Source organism: Lasioglossum baleicum, chromosome 7 (genome assembly GCF_051020765.1).
Source record: "Lasioglossum baleicum chromosome 7, iyLasBale1, whole genome shotgun sequence".
NCBI lineage: Eukaryota > Metazoa > Arthropoda > Insecta > Hymenoptera > Halictidae > Lasioglossum > Lasioglossum baleicum.
In genome coordinates, this window is record NC_134935.1 from 17,740,986 (window position 1) to 17,760,129 (window position 19,144).

The following is a 19,144-nucleotide window of genomic DNA, read 5'->3' on the forward strand; positions in this document are numbered from 1 at the left end:
TATTGAAAAGCGGCGGCTACAGCTTCTAATTAGTTATTCGCTTTCCGCAATCCTCTTGGAGACCGAGTCTCCGCCTGGGTAGACCGCGAGGACGCAGTTCTGGTGATTCGCGAGCGGGTTCGAGGGATCGACGACTTCGCCGTGGTACCGGCCGTCCATAGGCCACCGTTTTCGTTGATGAGGACCGACTCGAAGTGTGATTCTCGTTGCTCGTTCCATTTTCGTTTCCGTTTCCGTTTCCGTTTCCGATTCAATTCCGTAGGAGAGGACAAACGCGAAACGCGAGAACAGCGTAGGCCCAGCAGCGCGACACTCGCGATCGCTTCGATGACGTCAGCCAATCAGATCATGGCGACGTGTTCGTTGTGTATGTGTGCCGTTTTCCACATCTCCCGGTAGGCAGCTCCAGACTGTTCACCCCGATTCAGTCTCTCGACTATTCGAATTCTGCTACGCGATACCGTTCACGGGTGAAGCTGCGACGATTCTTCTTGATCCGATGATCGTCTGACAACCGGTGTCCGTGCAATAGATCTCCCAACGGGTTCCCGAACTTCGTTACAGAGACACGCAACCGTTTTCTTTCGTTCGTTTGCTCGACAGGTTGATCGGAGAGACGCTGATGACTCGTTCGAAGCAGTCGCCTGGCTCCACCGCGGTCCATCAGCCGGAAATAGACTAACTCAGGTATTGCGAACATTTCCCAGGTTGGCTGGTTCACAGGAAACGAGGCGAAACGGTGATTAAACCGAGGCGTGCAGCGTGCTCGTCTGGGGGCCCGGTGCATACGCGGTGCTGGTCGGCGCCGCCGTTGGCTGCAGGCTCAACTGCAACTGATGCTGTTGCGCTTTCGCCCTCAGACAGGCGATGCTCTCGTTCCTCAGCTGCTCCGTGTCCTGGACCATCCCTGCGAAATTCGAGATTTCACCCGGTTAGTACACTGGACCCGAATTCCTCCGATTTTGTCTACATAGCTGGCCACCATTGTGTCAGAATTTCCGTAGCATAGGGTTCCCCTAGCTCTTTCCCGTTTCATTTCATATCATTCATTTATTAACACTAAACCTACCGACCATCAAAAGCGACTGATGTGTAAAGTATTATAAAAATTACAAGATTAAATTTATTTCTATTTTGTGCGATTGTTACTATATGTATAAATTCCCATGAAAATACCTTTCAAAAAAATTAGAAATGGGTCATTTGATTCCCCGTGGTAGGTTTACTGTTAACTCATGCAATGGCTCAACTATGTATCGCGAACTGAGAAGAGGCGTTCCTTAATTTGTGTGCACGAATTTAATGTCCCTTACATTCTTTTTGCAAATTCTATCAGACAAACAGAGCCGAGTCTATCTAAATGATGCTATAATTATTATTTTACGGAACTTCGAAGCAGAAGCAAATTCCTCAAAGTTTCAAAATGCTGCTATGATAATATCTATGTGGCTTCTATTGTATATTTTGAAATAACCCGGACAATTTTTATTTTGCACAAGGATCCGTAGATCCTTGAAGATGATTCTTTGATATTCACTCGTTCTGTCAAATGCAACGAAAATTCTTGTGCTGGTTTTTGGAAATCTTTTCGGGAAATTAATTTAGCGTGAGAGAAATGTTACCTGACGAGGATGAGGGTCCCATGCCATCCTGGCTTTCTTGTCCACTCTCGGAGCTCGTCGGTCCGCCTTGGTGATGGCTGTGATGGGGGCTGCTTCCGCTTCCGTTGTGGTCATTTCCACTGTCCTCGCCGCCAGACTTGAGATGCTCCGCCGCTTCGATTGACTTCCGGTGCATCCCTGCGGGGCCACAGTCAATCAGTTCTTGATTATTTTCGATATCTTGACTAAAGCTGCTCGTCTTAGATGATTGAGCTGATACAGACGAACAGAAAAATAAAATCGAGATTTGCTCCTCTTCTCTTCCACTCTTATTTTCTTTCTTTCTTTTTTTTCTCTTTTTCTTTTCTTTACGCGTGATCATTAAGCTTTGCTGGCTCCGCGCGCCATTGACAATTTAGCTTTCAATCAAAATAATGCCACCGGCGACTCAATTTTTACGTTCACTTGCATTTCCGTTTCATAATTACAAACTCATTCGCGGCCTTACCTACACAAAATTCACTCACGAACTATAGCATATTTAGCTCTTAATAATGCTCCCCGTTGCTTCTTTTACATTTGCACCATTTTACAGCTAGCGGGTGAACCTAGTCAAGAATTCGAGTTCAAAACAAAATTTCTGTTTTCAATTTGAAGGTCAGGTGCGCGAAGTTAGCAAAACTTAATGCAAAAAATCGTTTGGAACGTCGAGAAATGAAATTGTTGATGGTCCTTACCCAACAACCACGGCGCCACCGACTCGTTCTCCTTGGCGCTTTTCAGGATGGTTTCCGGAAGCGGCAAGGAGTGTCGCACCATCGCTCCGTAGAGCCCGTACTCCGCCATTATGGTGCTCCTGCCCCAGCACTTCTCGGTTTTGCGCCATTTTGCTCTCCGGTTTTGGAACCACACCTGCGACAGAACAAGCACGCGTATAAAATATTTTGCCGACAAAGTCAACATTGATTTCAGTCAACTAAATATATTTTCGAGGTCCTGTGAAAATGAATAGTCTAAAGATTCATTCGATTCTTCGCTATGTTCCCTATGTTCACTATGTTACACGAAGTATTAGGTATTAGGAGGTATTAGTATTGGGAATTTCCAAGTGAATTATTGCTTTACTCGCAGTAGTGTTTTATAGACAGTAACAACGATCACATTATGTATAAACATCTCCGACTTTTAAAAAGAAATGTGGACGAAAAATTGGGTACAGTTTGACTCATGTGACTCGTGTGAACACCAGCCTATTTATTTCTACATTTTCCTATGTGGTGTTTCTAATCTTCTCGTTTTGTATGTGTCTATAAAATTATACGTATAGAACATGTTTTATTATTGTAGTATCGAAAGTAGCGTTCCTGCGGGATCTTCTAGCACGGTCTCGACTCACTTGCCCGTTTAATGATCATTGTCTCCTAATTGGAACGCAATGGCGTGCGATCGGTTACGTGCACGCGGTTCCATGCTTGCTCATAGTTAACTATTACGCTTAAACGATCACCTTGGGGCTCGTTATCCTGTTTTTCGTGGTTCGCCGTCCCGTTAGGCTACTTGTTAACGATTCTGATCATCGGACCACCTAGGGCGGCGACGCGTGCCGCTTCCTTGGGACGCGTTCGACCCCTCGCAACGAGTTTCAACTTTAACGAGCTCGATTTCCAAGTTTCCCGCGTCGTGAACTAACACTAAGTAAACCAATCGAACCCGTGAAATTGGTCATTGTCACGTCGATCTTCGTCATCCGAATGTTTAGTCGTTCGGCACTGAACTGATAATTTTCAGATAAAATGATAATTTTCAAGCAAAATTAGAATCCTACATAAATACTAATTCATCAGTAATAACTAGACTGCGGATTTTATGCATTTATGACAAAAATGGGTACACACAATTTAAAGCCGTGGACATGTTAAAAATATTTAAGGGCATCAATGTATCAGTTTCAGCTATATAGGATAATTAAAAGAAGAATTCAATTTTTATTTGGCTCCTGTGTCCTGCAATCAATGCAAACATTTTTTATTTTGCATAAAGATCCGCAGTCTAGTAATAACTGTGGCAAGAGTTTGATACCAAGAGCGTTAAGTTTTTACATACCAGACTGAAAATACATCAGTTTCAAGTCCAACTTTGCAAAAACTAGGGGGTGGACTTACCCCAGTCCACCTTACTTGTTTCGTTAATGTAGAATGTATATTTAATGTGGCTCCTGAGGTCATTTAAAGTCACTTTTTCCTTCACGAAAATGATCTCCAAAGCTTTGGCGAGGAGTTGTTAATGAAAAACACAGACCAATCACCGTCCGCTGTAGCCACTTTCTAATTGCTACGTATTTTTCATTAATAACTCCTTAACAAAGCCGCGGAGAACATCTTTGCAAAGAGAAAAGTTACTTCAAATTCCCCAGGAATCGCCGCTTTCAAGGAAATACTACATTTTGGGGGCACCTATTCTTGGTAAACGTTAATTAACGTCTCTATGGTCTCTTTCAGTATCCCCCACACTACCTACAGCATGCGGCAAACTTACTCGACCTTAAACAAACAAAAATATCCGGGACTTCTTACGCTCAGGACTTCCAGCCCTACTCTATCCTACTTTGCAAGATTCAAAGATTCCATCTGACTTTCGCAAGATTAAGTCGACACGTTTCTCTGCAAAACGTTCTGGAAAACGCGTGCGGCATCGAGCCTCGCAATAACTTCAAGTGAAACCTATGGGCGGCGAAAATTCCGTGCAAAAGGATCGGCCGGCGAATAGGGGCATCGAAAACGTTTCGCAACAGTTTCGTTCGACAGCAGCCAATCCGTCACGCACGAGCCCCGACTCCTTCCGGCGGCCGGTGTACGTGATCGTCCGAGGATGTTATTTAAAAAGGCCTGCACACGCATCATTTGCGAGACGTGTGCACCACGGCGGGACTATGGAGAGGCTAGAGGGGGGCGGAGGTGCGCGGCCGGAGGCCAGGGCGTGTACCAATTTGTAGCAACAATGCTAAAGTCACCGGCAGAATTGGAACGTAATTCGAGTGAATGGGAACCCGTTGCCCTGTCAATTTGCGCTGCCACCCCGAAATTATCTTCCTCCTAGCCATCGAACGGACCCGGCCATGTTTTTTTTTTATTTCCCGCCGCCGCGTTGCCAGCCCCGAGAACCCCTCCCGCCCTACAGAGCCCGTGGAAAACGTTGAAACGCGCGGAAACAAAAGAATTTTCATTTCGCCGGGCGAGAACGTAAACTCCGTCGGTTCAACGGGGTTGAAAGAAGCTCGATCCTTCAATTTTCTCCGGTTGAAATCTTTGACACCGTCAATCCGTTCCAGAAGCCCCGGGATCGCGTAATCGAACGTAATAGTCCGTCATCCCCGGGAGGACGGAAAGCAGACGCGTCGAACGTGCACGAATGAAAAGGGACTAGAGGCTGCGGCCCGCAGCGCGCGCTTGTCGCGGAAATGGTAATGGTCCCGCGGAACGAGAGAATCCTGCAGGAAATATTTCATTGATCGAGGACAGCCGTTCTATTCACTGACGCGTAAATCATTGTACCGATCATAAAGCTGTTACTCGATTTCCGAGCGAGCTCGCGAGAGCATCGCGCGCGCGGGAACATGTTCCGTTCGAGGGACGTGAAACGAAGAAGACGAGTTTAAACGGACTTCCAGCACGCGAAGTGATTCGGGTTTACTGCTTGTGTGTGCTTCCGTCACCCCATTTCCTTCACGCGTTCTCCTCTAGACGCGCCCGTCTTCATTTGCTCGTCGAATCATTATGCTCGAAGTAACGTTTACCTACCAGCTAACTACAGTTACTTTCCATTTTTTCGGGATCGCGTAGATCGATGGGATTTCTTATCGTTAACGCTCGCCTCGATATAAGTCAGTCTCGTAATTGATGGCGCACACACTTTAAATCAGAATAACAATTTTATACGAACGGGTTTTGTATAAAATCCACACTAGATGGATTAGTTTACTATAATAGATGATATGCGATGAACATATTCTGAATTACAAGAAAAATAGTGAGTTGTTTCTTACAACTATTGGCTTGGCAAATAAGTTCGTTCGGTTTTTGTGATTTATTCCATTCTAAAAAACCGAACGAACTTATTTGCCGAACGAAAATTTAAAATATGTGTTTTATAGATTCATAGTAGTTATGATGACATCTCTACTCCACTCTCACCATAAGGAGTGATCTAATTGGACTTGGTCTTTATCCCACGATAACTGGAATTCACATAAAGATCCGCAGTCTAATGATTAACCACCATTTTCTACAATTGTCTTCCAACGTTTCGCATGCAGATGGATTCCAATTTTCTAAAAATCGCACGGTTTCTCTTGAAAGAACATCTCGAAGCCTCTGAAAATCGAACTTTCCAATCATCCAATATCTGTGTCCAAAGATTCCGCTGGCAGATGCACATTTCATGGTTCGCAGAATGAGCTGTCAATCGAGCTTGTTTGAGAGCGAAGGCACTTTCCCAGATAAAAACGTAGCTCGGAGAATGGAGCACGGGATCGGGCGTTTTCAGCGAAGGACAAAGAAGGAGAAGGATTACGCGCGAGGATCGTGACGTTGTCTGATGAAACAGTGTCCGGAAGTAGTATCGCACCCTTTCGGGAGCGGAGCCCGGCAAAACGAGCCGAGGAATCCTACAGAGAGGCGAAGCTTGGAGTTGGTGAAAGCTCCGGGTCCATCGCCAATGAGTCCTTTATAGCTGCTCGGGATCGGAAATCGCGTACCGGGATTATCCTTCGGCATCCTGGAATAGCTTACCAAGAGACGGAGACACCGAAGCACGCCTGACAGAAGTGATATATAGGCGTCGCTCGAGTTAGGGGTGTGGGGTTTAGGGGTGGTCGAAGGGGGTTGGATTGCAGCGGAGGAAGCAGCGGTAGCAGCAACGAGGAGGAAGAGGATCCTTTATAGTGGCGTTCGTCGGCTCGAAGGAGCGAGAACTCCGACGGTGGGCTTTCTCGCCCTCCTTTTCCACCACCTCCAACCTCCACCTCCTTCTCCTTCTTCGGCGTCCTCCTCCTCCTCCTCCTCCTCCTCCTCCGACCCCTCCCCTCGTCCTACCCATTCTCCGGCCCGCCACCCCCTTTATTGGCACACCCGGTATAATAAGGAGTGAGTTTGTATTTAGTCGGCCATGCGCAGTACTGGCTGTTGGCGTATCATCGATCAGACCGGCGACTGACTATTGGACCAAAACAAGAGGATGAGAATGGGAATGGGAATAAAGAGAGAGGGACAGCCGATATATAAAGTGCGAGACGGGGAGAGGCGGAAAAGTCGTTAGGGGAACGGAGAGGGAAAAAGAGAGGGAGGCATGGAGAGATAGAAGGAGAGAAACGCGTTAGGCTATACCACGGCGAGAAGAGGACACAAGGGACGAGAGAAAGAGACTCTGAAGCGAATATACTAGCGGCGTCCAAGTTGGACGGGCTGGTGTTGGTGTGTAGAGGGATACGAGGCGAAGCAAAGAGGGTGATGTCGGCCTGGGGGGTGGAGATGAGGGGCCCGCGGGTAGCTTCCTATGGATTACCAATACTCCGATACACAGGGAGACACGGTCGCGAAGTCAGGGATAGCCAGCGATCAGACGGAAGAGACGACGCAACGGTGACAGTGGTTGAACGAGGCAGAGGGAGATAGGGGCCAGGTTAAGAGCGGGAGAAGGAGAAGCTGATATGAACGGGGTAGGGGAATCCAGGGTGAGAAAGGAAGACAGAGACGCTCGGATAAAGAGGACGAGGCGACAGCACCCACCTGCCTGCTTCTTGCTGCAACACTCGAGCTCGATGCCAGCACGATGTATTGAAACCGAGGCTGAAGAGTTGCCGTCAGGTACTAGCAGGACGAGGGTCCTCGAAGGTCTACCTAACCGAAAGCTTTTTGATTTTCCGCCGTGAAGAGAGGCAGCGCGGAACCACCCCGCGACGACGGCGACGACGCGATACAAGACCACGGGCGAGAGACAGCCGGGCGCGGCGAGGAAAGGAGAGAACGAAATTGCCAGCTAGAACGCGAGACAACGAGAGACCGTTATTTTTCTCTTAGCAGCTCGACCGACATTGTCTTTCGCAATCCGAGCATTCCCGCCGGACGGACGGCGCGGCGGCGGAGCGGAGGAGCTAAGAATCTCGCGCAAGAGAGAGATCCATCGCCGAATACTTTTCTCCTCCTTCGAGCTCGTGGATCGCTAACACCTATACACGGCCGCGGAAGGTGATACTGTCCCGAGGATAATTGGAGATCTCGTTACTCCACACCGGTAACTTCAATTTACGATCGACCGATAATGAGATATCGAGTTCCGCCGCCCCTGCCGCGCCTATCCCCTAACCGCTCGCCCGATCCGCACGAACCCTCCGCGCTCGTCAAAGCTCAGCCCGATACCGGGACGTATTAGATGCCTGTTACGTGCTTATTAAACGTTTTCTCCGCTCCCGCTATTTTCCGTCTCGCACGCCTTCCCGCGGAATATGTTACGTGTCCCATCTACACTCAATATTCCGATCCTGAACCCTACTACACCGCGACAAATTGTTGTATTATAAAAGAAGGGGATAAGAAAGATTGTATTTGAATTTTACGAAACAAAGATTGTCGAACTCGACTGTAAGGAACGGAAGCTAAATGTGTTCTCCCTTGAAATATTCTGAATAAGTCGAGAGAATAGTAGAACAATATTGTCTTTTAATAATCGTACAATTTGTCCCACAGTCTAAGTAATCTGACTAAAACCTATTCTAGTTCGAGCAAATATAACAAGTCATAAAATATGTTCACTGTATACAGAGAAGCCTTCAGACAAATCTACAATTAGTCTTGCAGCTGACAAGAGTCCTGGATCGTCGTAGGTTAATCTTTTGTTCTCACGAAGCAAGGAACGCGCAATTTTACTCATGAATAACGAATGAATCGGTGCCAGGGATAAATCGATTTGCACGAGGAAATTTCGCCGTATTTCAATATCTCGCGTCGCGTTAGGACAAGCCCCCAGCAGGTCCTGCAGTGTCGTATATTCGCACAGATCATTTAATATGACGTCCGCTGATCATCGGGCCGAATAATGGTTACAGTTTCCCACAAGCCGGCTCGGGGAGAGCCAGTAAGCCAATTAATCTCTTCAATAAGTAACGCGCGTGCGGTGCGCCGGACCTGCGAGGTCTCGCGTTAACCCCCGGGAAACGCATCACTTGTTTGCCGCGTAATGCGAGGACAAGCATGCTCGGCTAGGCTGGGTTGGTCATCGTCGGGCAAATAGTTCGGTTCGGTCCGGGAGATTCGGCCACGGGGATGGGACCCCATGCTGCGAAGTGGCACGCGCCGGAACATCATTAGGTGGGACACTTGCTGGACGAACGACGACCACGAGGGTCCTGAACGTTAATCATGACTTGGTCCCCCGACGAAAGGAACTTCGTGAGTGAATTAATATCGACTCTGTCCCGGCAAATGTGCTCGCGATGTACTTTTGCGCTTCGTTCGAGTCCACCGTTTCGGAAAGTGAGAACGCGGGCACACTACCGTGCAAGAATTGAAATTATTGGTAAAACGTTTATTCAATAATTATGCTGAGTCAAGTGATACATATCTTTTTAGGGGGTAGTCAACAATACCTTGACTTTACTTTCGCGTCTTTTTTGTTTTTGGTGAGATAAAACAATTTCTTTCGTCTCTTAATAACTTTAATAGATTGAGAATAATTGGAGTCTTCGTTGGATGTCACGTCAAGGCTTGCCTAATTCGCGTTTCCAAATTGCAAAGTAAAAATCCCAAGTCCGGTAATAGGTACTGTTCGCAGATAAACGTCGTCGCTGATCAATTTTCCAAAACGGCTTGACATCCCCTACAATACCGCCTACTGATCAATTGATTAACAGAGAATCATGTGATTGGGGTGCTCGATTGTGTGGTATACGGGTTAATGGGGAATTCAATGAAGCTTCTCTACGAGCTACACGGCGATATTCAAATAGTATTAGACGCGGTTTAGACCAGGAAGCTTCACAGTAACGCCGTAATCGTTTTAAAACCTACCCGCGATATCTCTTAAGAATTTAAAGAGAGGAATACGAACGCGGAATTAAACATTATGGATGACAGACGATATATCGATATTAATTATTCAACGCACATTTTTATTAATTGTTCGTTATACGTAGAAGAAATATATTTAACCTTCCGACGATAATTACAAATTATCATTTGTACCATTATTGTTATCGTTGTACCATTACAACCCAAAGTATCAAAATCGTTATTTCATTGCACAGTTTCTGGCAATTAAATTGTATTATTGTAAATTAGATTATTGTAAATAGCTATAAAAGTGGAAATTACATTATGAGAAGAGCTAAGAAAATTTAATAAATAATTCTGTGAATGGTCCTTTTTTTGTTAAGGAGTAGGGGGGATTTTACGTCCCCCCTCACTAGGGAAATCTTAGCTAAGGTATTAACCACCATCTGAGATAAATATTATTCATCATTGTATCATCAATATTCTTCATTCGGAGATTTATTTTTCTACCAAACTGTTTTGGAATGTAGCCTTTTTATTTTAAATTGCACCCACTCATTTTTGTCATAAATGCATAAAATCCGCAGTCTAATGATCGTGAAGGCAGTGACTTTCCGACGAAGATCGTTCGCCCAAAGAAATCTAGAAACACGTCAGAAAATCTGGGAAGGTGGTGCACCGCGGGAAATCGTAGCCCCGCACAATTCGTTTCCCATTTTCCTTAAACGGGACGGCGAAGGACACATTAATTAATCTTCCATCCCGCTCTCGACGCAGACGTGTTCCCAGTTCCTCCTGTCTCACCACGGTTTTCACCACGCAGACGCCGGGCTTCGATAGCGTTTCATCGGCGGCGAGGGCGTGGCGAAACTTCGGCCCATGCTTCTAACTTAATTCGGTTAGTCGAGATTTATATCCGCATCGTAGCCTGTATCCTCTTGTTCGCGTTTCGCTACACCGCCGCCACCCCCCCCCCTGCCATGACCGTGCGTCCGTCCGCCCGTACCCGCCAGATTTCACCGTGGCGCAATGGGGTTTATTAGAATTTATAAGCGGTCCCGTTGACAATCCAGCAACGCCCAAATTGCTGGATATTCCGCGGAGCCCGATACCCGTCGCGGACCACCTTATTTATTCGCCACCCGTTGGGCCAGGGGGTGCGAAGCGGCACGGGAGGAAACTGCCGGGGACACTCGAGATGCGCGTTATTGGTCAATTTTTGGGGTGGAACGCGGCCAGCCGGAATTCATCGCTTTGTTTGCCGCCGGTTTTACGAGCTTCGCCCGGCCTCCTTTCGCTCCCGAAAATCATCGACCAAAGAAACGCGTCGAAGCTGCCCGGGGCCCCCGGTGGAAAGGCGAATTTACATTTCTTCACTGCGGATGTACACTGCCGAGCGAAAGCGACTGGACACACTGCTTGCCGCGTCAAAATTAAGATAATACATACTACCAATTTCGAACATGTATTCGAGATATACAATGTAATCAATGTGACTGTACTTTAATCCGTGTGGTTCTTAATTCTACCAGTCCACTATTAGTCCAGTCGCCAGGTCAAAAAAAGGGCGTCTATCTGGAATGTATTCCGAACTCAATGAAATTTTGGCACGTCATTTGGGGGTACTCTGGGGAGTCGAGTCTGAGATTTTGACCTCGAGGACCCTGTTCTAACTTGGGGAGGGGGAAAAAACCACGATATCTGTTACCTATTTTTGGTATTTCGTCAATAACTCAAAAACTATGGGTCCTACGACCTTTTTCTTTTTAATTTTTGAAAAGAGCATTAAATTTCCTTCAAATTTCACTGGTTCAACGTATTTTTTGACCCAATAGGTACCGAGAGACGGGCGTTCAAAATTAGGAAATGTTTCTCAAAAGAGACAGTGTAAATTCGCCCCTTTTTTGACTTTTCATTTTGGATATTCATCCTGAATGATTCATCCACGATGATACCGCACACAAATTGTTTTCATGTGCGTTTTACCCAAAATGATCACCCAAAGTGATTAGTGCACACAATTATAGGATTACTTTCCTGTAACAGCGTACCTAACTCCAGAAAGGTAAATGTCGACGAACATTGGGAATTGAACGTTTGCATTTTTCGGTGGCAGTTGTCCCTGGAAGGATTGCGTTACGATACGCAGTCCGGTGATGTTCGTGCGAAGTCAGCGGTTGGCACAGTTTCAAGATTTTACTTGGTTGATGTTTCGATTAAACTCTAATGGGTATGATCACTTAATTCGTTTCTGTCCTCTGTATCAATTTTGCGCCATTGTTTTTACATACCTACACGGTGCAACTTGAGACGAACACGAGGAACAATCTATTTTGACATTTCTTTCTGTATTTTTAGCAAAACCCAAATTTTTCCATTCATCTTTCTATTGTGCACAGGGCCGGCCATCTGGGGGGTGCAGCGGATGCTATGCACCGGGGCCCCGCGACTGAGAAGGCCCCAACATGATCAAGAACTAAAATAATGTAATCTTTCTGAAGTAATTAATGTATTAGCAGAAACAAAATCACGCATTAAATAAACATGCATTAGTAATATATGGTCGTGTTTGTGATTTCTTTTACTTTACGAAAAATTTAGGGCCCAAAAGGTTTCTTGCATCCAGGCCCCTTTATAGAGAAGGCCGGCCCTGATTGTGCATTAACTTTTCTTCGTTGCGTCAATTTAGGGGACACATTAACCCCTTGTTCGTGTAATACAGACTGCAGAATAACCTCTTATTAGAGATTACAACTGTACAATAAAAAAGCACCCCTTGTTCGTTGCAACTATTGTGACCTGTACATTGGAATAGTATTGTTTTTTGTCAAAACACGGGATATAACATTTGTTAAAAATTGGAGCTATGGAGACGATAATACTAATAAAAATGCAACAAAAATTGATTCTTTGTAAGGTTTGCTACTACTGCTCCATATATGGGATTCTCATGCATATTCAAAAGTTGAGCGAGCGTGTCAGCAAATTTTTCTTAATGAACTATACATTCTATAAGTACGTAGCAGGGTAAACGGGTTAACTAGGAAAACACTCGTGACGCCGCAGCGCGGTGGCACATTATCGAGCGAATGTGATCGAAGATACTGATCCTGGCCTCCCCTATCAGGTTTTTCGCGGGGATGTTATGGGGACGTGCGCGCCACTTGTCAGTGTACGTCTAGACAGCGAGAAGTCAGAGGGCCACCCTCGGCCGTTGAGGATCATTTAATCATTTGACGACGAGCGATAGAAAATTCATGAGGTTGACGCCGCGCCACCGGCCGCAACCCTATTAGAAGGGTCGCAGGGTCCACCGGTTATGGGATTCGAGGATGCACCATAGGCTTTATGCGCGAACGATCGGTCGCTTCTTACGAGCGGATTATTAACGTTCCCCGCCAAGGCCCCTTGGGAATTGTTGCCCGCTGAATCACGCGTGGAAATCCTATAATTCGACTTTAATTCGATCTGTCGGCAATTATGATCGTTTCTGGGGTGGGGTGACGAAGAGAGGGCGACACGGAGGGGCGGGTGGGCATCGAATGACCCGGTTCTCGGCGCAAAGTAGTCGCGCGCAACGATGGAACCTTTTTTCGATCAATTAGTCCGACAAAAACTCGTCGAATCCGATTATCCGGAAACGCATGGGATTGCCGCGTAATTGTGCGCCATTATACGTAAAAATGGTGGCTGCTGCGCCGAAAAAAACCGGCCGAACGAAATTATGCGTCCCAGCGAGCCCGTGCCCCTGTGTTTTTTCGGGCCGATTCACCATTTAGGTTTACCGACCCGTGGAAAATTTCTTTTGATCAGCCGACGATGCGTATTTTTACCGGGATACGTAATTTGATTTTTATTTTGTTTTCCACGGGAAAACCTCTTCTCTACCTCTCCTCTCCTCTCTCTCTCTGCCCGCGTTTCTCTCGGGTTCGCGATTCCGCCCCGATAACGCTCGCCTTCTCTCGCTCGTATTAGAGGAAAACTGGGGATTATTGGTAATTGCATGCGAATTAATTAATCGAATAATTCTACTCGACCGAAACGGGTTAACTAGTCTTGGGCCAGCTCGTGATTACACTCCTCTCTTTACGAGGAAATTCTATTGTGCGAGCCCGTGCCCGTTGAATCCGAACTGCTGTTCAGTGTTTTGTGATTTTCATAAAATTTCAAGCTTGCGCGATTAGTTTGGTGGCGAGGTTTTATGAATATTAATGCGTTATCGACTGACAGCGATTCAGTGACAATGATCCTTTAACGCTGTGCATTAATATTGTTTCATCGGGATGGTTAAATTCGAGGATCGATACGGATTTCGTGCGATTTTTCTGATAGAGTGTGCCGTAATGGAGAAAAAAGTTTAGTCAAACATTTTCATAATTTCAATCATTCGGAAAGAGTCAATTTCCAAAAACTGGAATTTCTAATAAAAACTTTATTAATTAAATTATGATATTAAACCCCTGCCGTACAATATCGTGTCTGACCCGTGATGAATTTTCTGAACAGATTCTGATAAAAATGTGTGTTAATAATTCCCTTTAAACCGAAAATTAAAATTCTATTTTGGTTTTGTTAATGCACAGCTATTGGAGAACATGTAGGCATACAATAGATATAAATGTTCTCCTGTTTTAGGAAATTACGATCTACAAAAAAGTTTTGATCACTGAAATCGAAAAATAAATCGTAGGGCAAGGAGTTAAACAAGACTCTAGGGTGTTCCAATTTATATTTATAGGGTGGAAGACAATTTGTATATGACCTGGCAGAATCTAGACACTAAAAATTGATGAACTTTCATTCGGGAAATGTGCGACAGTTAATCCTCTAATGGAATCCTATATTTAATGTTATATGAAAGCGTAAATAAAGACGACTTTGTTCGTATGTAACACAATGGCCCTCAAGGTCGTACAAGGTCAGAAACAAGAGGAAAATGTAGATTGAACATTTCGATAAGCTGCAGGTCACCTCTGTTTCTCAAAAAACAATGTAAATATAAAAGTTGTTTTCACTGTGTAAGTTCAATTCTTTTGAGATACATATAGTACTTACTATTTACGAGAAAAACACTGGTCGAATTTACCGAAAACACCCTGTACACGATCGATTTTCAGAAAAATTTTTTCGGAGAAATGCCCGTTCTCACCAAGGGTTAAACGAGGCGCGAGGGTTATCGACACCGCGTCGACATTCGATATCGTCGATCGGGGTGCAGTTTTTCGGAAAAAACCGACGTATCGTGGCGGCGTAGACGTGGCTGGATCATCCCCTCGTACGGGTGATCCGTTTTCAAAAGAGTGACACATACATTCGGACTATAAGATAGGCGAAGAGTGTGGTCGCGGCAAGGGGGCAGGCGGGAAAAAGAAAGAGGAGGAATAGGAAGAGGCGAAACAGAAAAGGCCTCTCTGCGAGGTTATATTTTTGTGAAACGCACTCTTCGCTCGGCTACAAAGGTCGTAAGCTCGCCGGGCCGCTCGTGGCTGTGTCCTCGGCTCGTGGCTGGCAACGAAAAGCCGAGAAAGCTCGTTGGATTTTAGACGCAATCAATTTAGGCCCCGTCTTTGTGCGCGCGTGCGACCGTGCGACACGGCTTCGCTGTGCTTGGCTCTGCTCTGCTCTGTTCTGTTCTGTTCTCCTCTGCTCCGCTCTGCTCTGCTCGACTCGGCTCGGCACGATTCAGCTTGGTGTGGGTGCAAGTAAAGCTCATCCGAGGACACTGCGCTCTCGAGTATTTAATGCGTTCCGTAGCTTTGTAACCCCCTCCGGCGCGTAGCACACACGCGAAACCCCCTTCTGTGCGTGGCCTCTCCGCGCGAGTGTGCGCGTGCATTGCTTTCCTGTCGCGGCCGTGGCCATCGAAAAGACAAAATCAATAATTGGGCACGCGGACCGGGGCCACGAAATTTCCTACCGACGACGACTCGCCGAGCGCTGCCTACCCCGCGACGATCTTTCGGCTTCCTCGCCCCTTCGCGATGGATTTTCCGAACGAAATTTCTCTCTTGTCGGATTCGCTGATACGCCCTCTCTCCTGTTTTTGATAGAGAAGCTTCACTGTAATTTATGGGACGCTGCTACACCTCCGTGCACGTGCACTCGGATACGTACTCTCCTGGATTTTTCACAGATTCCTTTCGGATTCACTTCGTGAAAATGAAAATTGCTATGCTATTTCTGTAGTTGTCAGGAAGAACGTCGCACGTCGCATATTTTCACTTCCGAGATATTGTCTCTATTGACGTAGGACATCGGTTCAATTGCATTATTTTTTTCAGCCCTTCCAATTTATTTTCATGACATTTTTTCCTGGTAAATACGTGAATCCTATACTATAAAGTTCAATTAAAACGTAAGCTCAAATCTTTTGAAATTGTGACAAGCGGCGTTTTTCCTGACAACCACAGATTTAACATTTCAAACATTTCAGTTTAACACTTTACCTACCGTAAGCCTATTACACGATTTTCAACGATTTTGCTGCACCAAAAGAAAGCATAGAAATTTTCTTTTACATTGCAATCTTAAATGAAACTATTAGATGACGTTATTGTGGGTGACTTGTCAGTTCATAATGAAAATGGCTGTTGCTACTGAAGGTTCCATTAAAAAGTGTTTAGCCATGTATCATAGATTTTTCAAAATTATGCAATAATCACCGGTGGGTAATGTGTTAATATAATTTCCATAAACGCGCGACAGTTTTCTTTCTGGATTCGCTTCATGAAAAGATTCTTCTTAAAGAGAAATGTATGCATGTATATTTGCTGGTATGTGAAATAAATTATGTATAATTTCGATGACAATTTCATTATTTAATATAATATTGATTCCACCATAAAATCAATTTACCAATTTACTCTTTCGCCCAGTTCGTACATTTAATATAAAGGTTTTAAAACTTGAAATGAAATATTTTAACTTGCAAATATGTGTATAGAAACTTCGAACTCGAAATGTACAAATATTTGTGTTTGGAGCTAAAATATTTGAGCATCTCGTTTCCAGAATTTCACCTTGTAAACCTTAATCTGCCTGTTTACAGTATAAATATTTAAATACGTCGATATGCGTTCGAAGTATTTTAATATCTAATTTTTACGAAAAATTGAGAAACACCTAAATTGATTATTTCAGTTTTAATCATCAGTGTCAATCGACGTGTCAAATTTCAGTAACATCGGTCCAAAACTGTTCACACTCGGTCCTCGATAAGTGCGCGCGAGCCGCAGAGGGTTTTGCATTTAAATCAATGACTATCAGGATCGTCCTCCCTCCGTTTGATCACATAATTTGAGATCGAAGTCACCGTTGACGCTCTCCACCGGATCCTCGGCGGTTCAACAAAAAGAAGATATTCGTAATCCGTTAACGATGGTTCGACGCGAAAATATTTATTCTAGCCGGCCGAGAGGGCCTAATTTCAGAGCTGAGCGTTGTTTACACAGCGTTAGCACGGCCTTTAGAACGTGTTAACGTCTTCCCTAGACACTCGAACTGGAGTCCTTCTCAGCCTTTTATCCAGGATATCCACCTGTCGTGCCTCGCCGGCGAAGAATTGAATTTTTCAGAAAACACCGTGACGATCTTTAGAACTGAAATAACAGGCAACCGCCGTGCCGCCGCCTTTTAGTAATCGTATAATTCCATCCTGTCTGCCGGTAATTGTTAGAACAAACAAATTTTCACTTCTTCCAACTCTCATCCTCGTCAGGATATCACTCGACCATTCTTCTCTCTTCCTTTCTACAATTCATCGATTTCCTGACTTAATACGTCCCTCATCTTTATTAATTCCTTGATGTTTGTACTATAAATAACTAAACCTTAAAATGTTGGAGATATTTTCTTCGGTAAGCTAAACCCGACACAGTATGTATACTGCGATCAAGAAATTGTTTAAAACGACTGTGTATATGTATTTTCTGTAGCAGTATGCGTACACAGGCATTAAAATAATTGTTTGTACATTTACTGTCAAATAAAAAAGATATACATACAAGGTACATATGTGTAACGGCTTTAAACAATTTTTTGGTCATGCTATACAAGGACGTAGGGTATCAAAATCCTCTGATCTGGGGAAGAATAAAAATAATAACCATATTTTGTTACTACGGTGATTACCTTATTTGTTTGTAATTTAGAAAATTAAATGTACGACAATTCTTATGATTTTATGGCTGTCGTGGCTAGGACCATTCAAATTCTTATTTTATACATATACTTCCAAATCCATTTCTTCTCGAGATCGATGTTGATCTTATTATTGGACTTAAAATGGCAATAGATTATATTAGGTTGGCGACTAAATTCGCGACCTTTTGTTTCGTGATTCTTTTATTGTATCATTATAACCTCATTCAGTGACCGTTCCTTTTGAACTGCATATCATTGGGAAGCTCTGAATTTTTCGATTAATTTGATATAAAATATGCGTGCTTAAAAAATATATATAAATAACTTTGTCTGAGAAAATGTGGAGGTCGCGAACTCAGTTGCCAACCTAATACATAGATACTGTTTCCTCAGAATGCGATCTGCCCCATTAGAATCTCCGTAAAAATTCCGTAACTAGTTACTGAGGTTTTCCAAGGTAGCTTAGGGCTACAAAATCCAAACGTTCATATTTGCAATTGTAAATACATCAGCGAAGAGCAGTAAGAAAATCTTGTAGTCACGGAATATCCCAGGATAGCATTCGAGGATTGATATAAATGAACAATAAATTCAAACTAGTTGCTAGAAGATTAAAATTTAGATGGAACGTCTGTAACCCTGGATCTGTTCGACGTCTGTTGAAACTATGTGAAATTGACACGAGAGTTAATCACCCGCGAGAAAAGAAGAAGAAGAAGAAGAAGAAGCTGTGAAACAGACCCCGATCATTGAGCGGTGCAACATCAGTAGTTGAATCGGCGGCCGAGATTTCCATAAACCCGTGGGAATGGTAATACGGCAGCATAATTCACGTCGACTTACGACGCGGGGACGCCTATTAAACATAAACACAAGCAGCGGGAGGACTCGTCCGGTGAAAATTCGCGGGTCATTTGAGCCGTTTCCGCGCCATTACCCTTTCTTAGCCGAGCTTCTTTGCGGGTGAGGACGAGCCACGATGGACGGAGGAGCCTCAAGGAGAGATCGAAGTCGAGCGGAAGAGGGTTGAAGAGGCTCCGGAGGTTGGGGGCCCGGGGTTGTGCAGGGTTGGGGGCCGCGAGCGTAACTCGATTCCTCGTTACTTTCTTCTCAGCGCGGCGCGCGGGTAGATTATATCCTCGAAACGAGCCAAACTTTCAGCACTCCTCCCTTTCTTCCTGTTCATCGCTCGAAACGACCGGTCCAGGACCCTCGCTCGCATCCAGTGATTTCATTCTGTGCGAACACGATGGATCTTGATGCAGTTCAAGCTCAGCGTCCACCGACCGACGCGCGACGCGACGCCACAATGCAACGAGCTACGAAAATAACTGGACGTGCCAATTGTCTCCATCGATC

The 19,144-nt window shown here is 44.9% G+C and overlaps 1 protein-coding gene across 4 annotated transcripts in view; it reads right to left on the minus strand.

Moving 5' to 3' along the window:
• Nucleotides 1-735: 735 nt before the first annotated feature.
• LOC143211045 (uncharacterized) overlaps nucleotides 736-19,144 on the minus strand; it is a 92,202-nt gene continuing 73,793 nt past the window's right edge. For 3 of the 4 annotated variants that reach the window (XM_076428451.1, XM_076428450.1, XM_076428449.1), the window contains 3 exons: nucleotides 2,339-2,513; nucleotides 1,623-1,874; nucleotides 736-907 (listed from right to left, as the gene is read on the minus strand). In XM_076428451.1, coding sequence (XP_076284566.1) covers nucleotides 744-907; nucleotides 1,623-1,874; nucleotides 2,339-2,513 — 591 coding nt within the window. In that variant the 3' untranslated portion in view covers nucleotides 736-743. The remainder of the gene's footprint in view (nucleotides 908-1,622; nucleotides 1,875-2,338; nucleotides 2,514-19,144) is intronic. The other variant, XM_076428452.1, reaches the window with a different exon arrangement.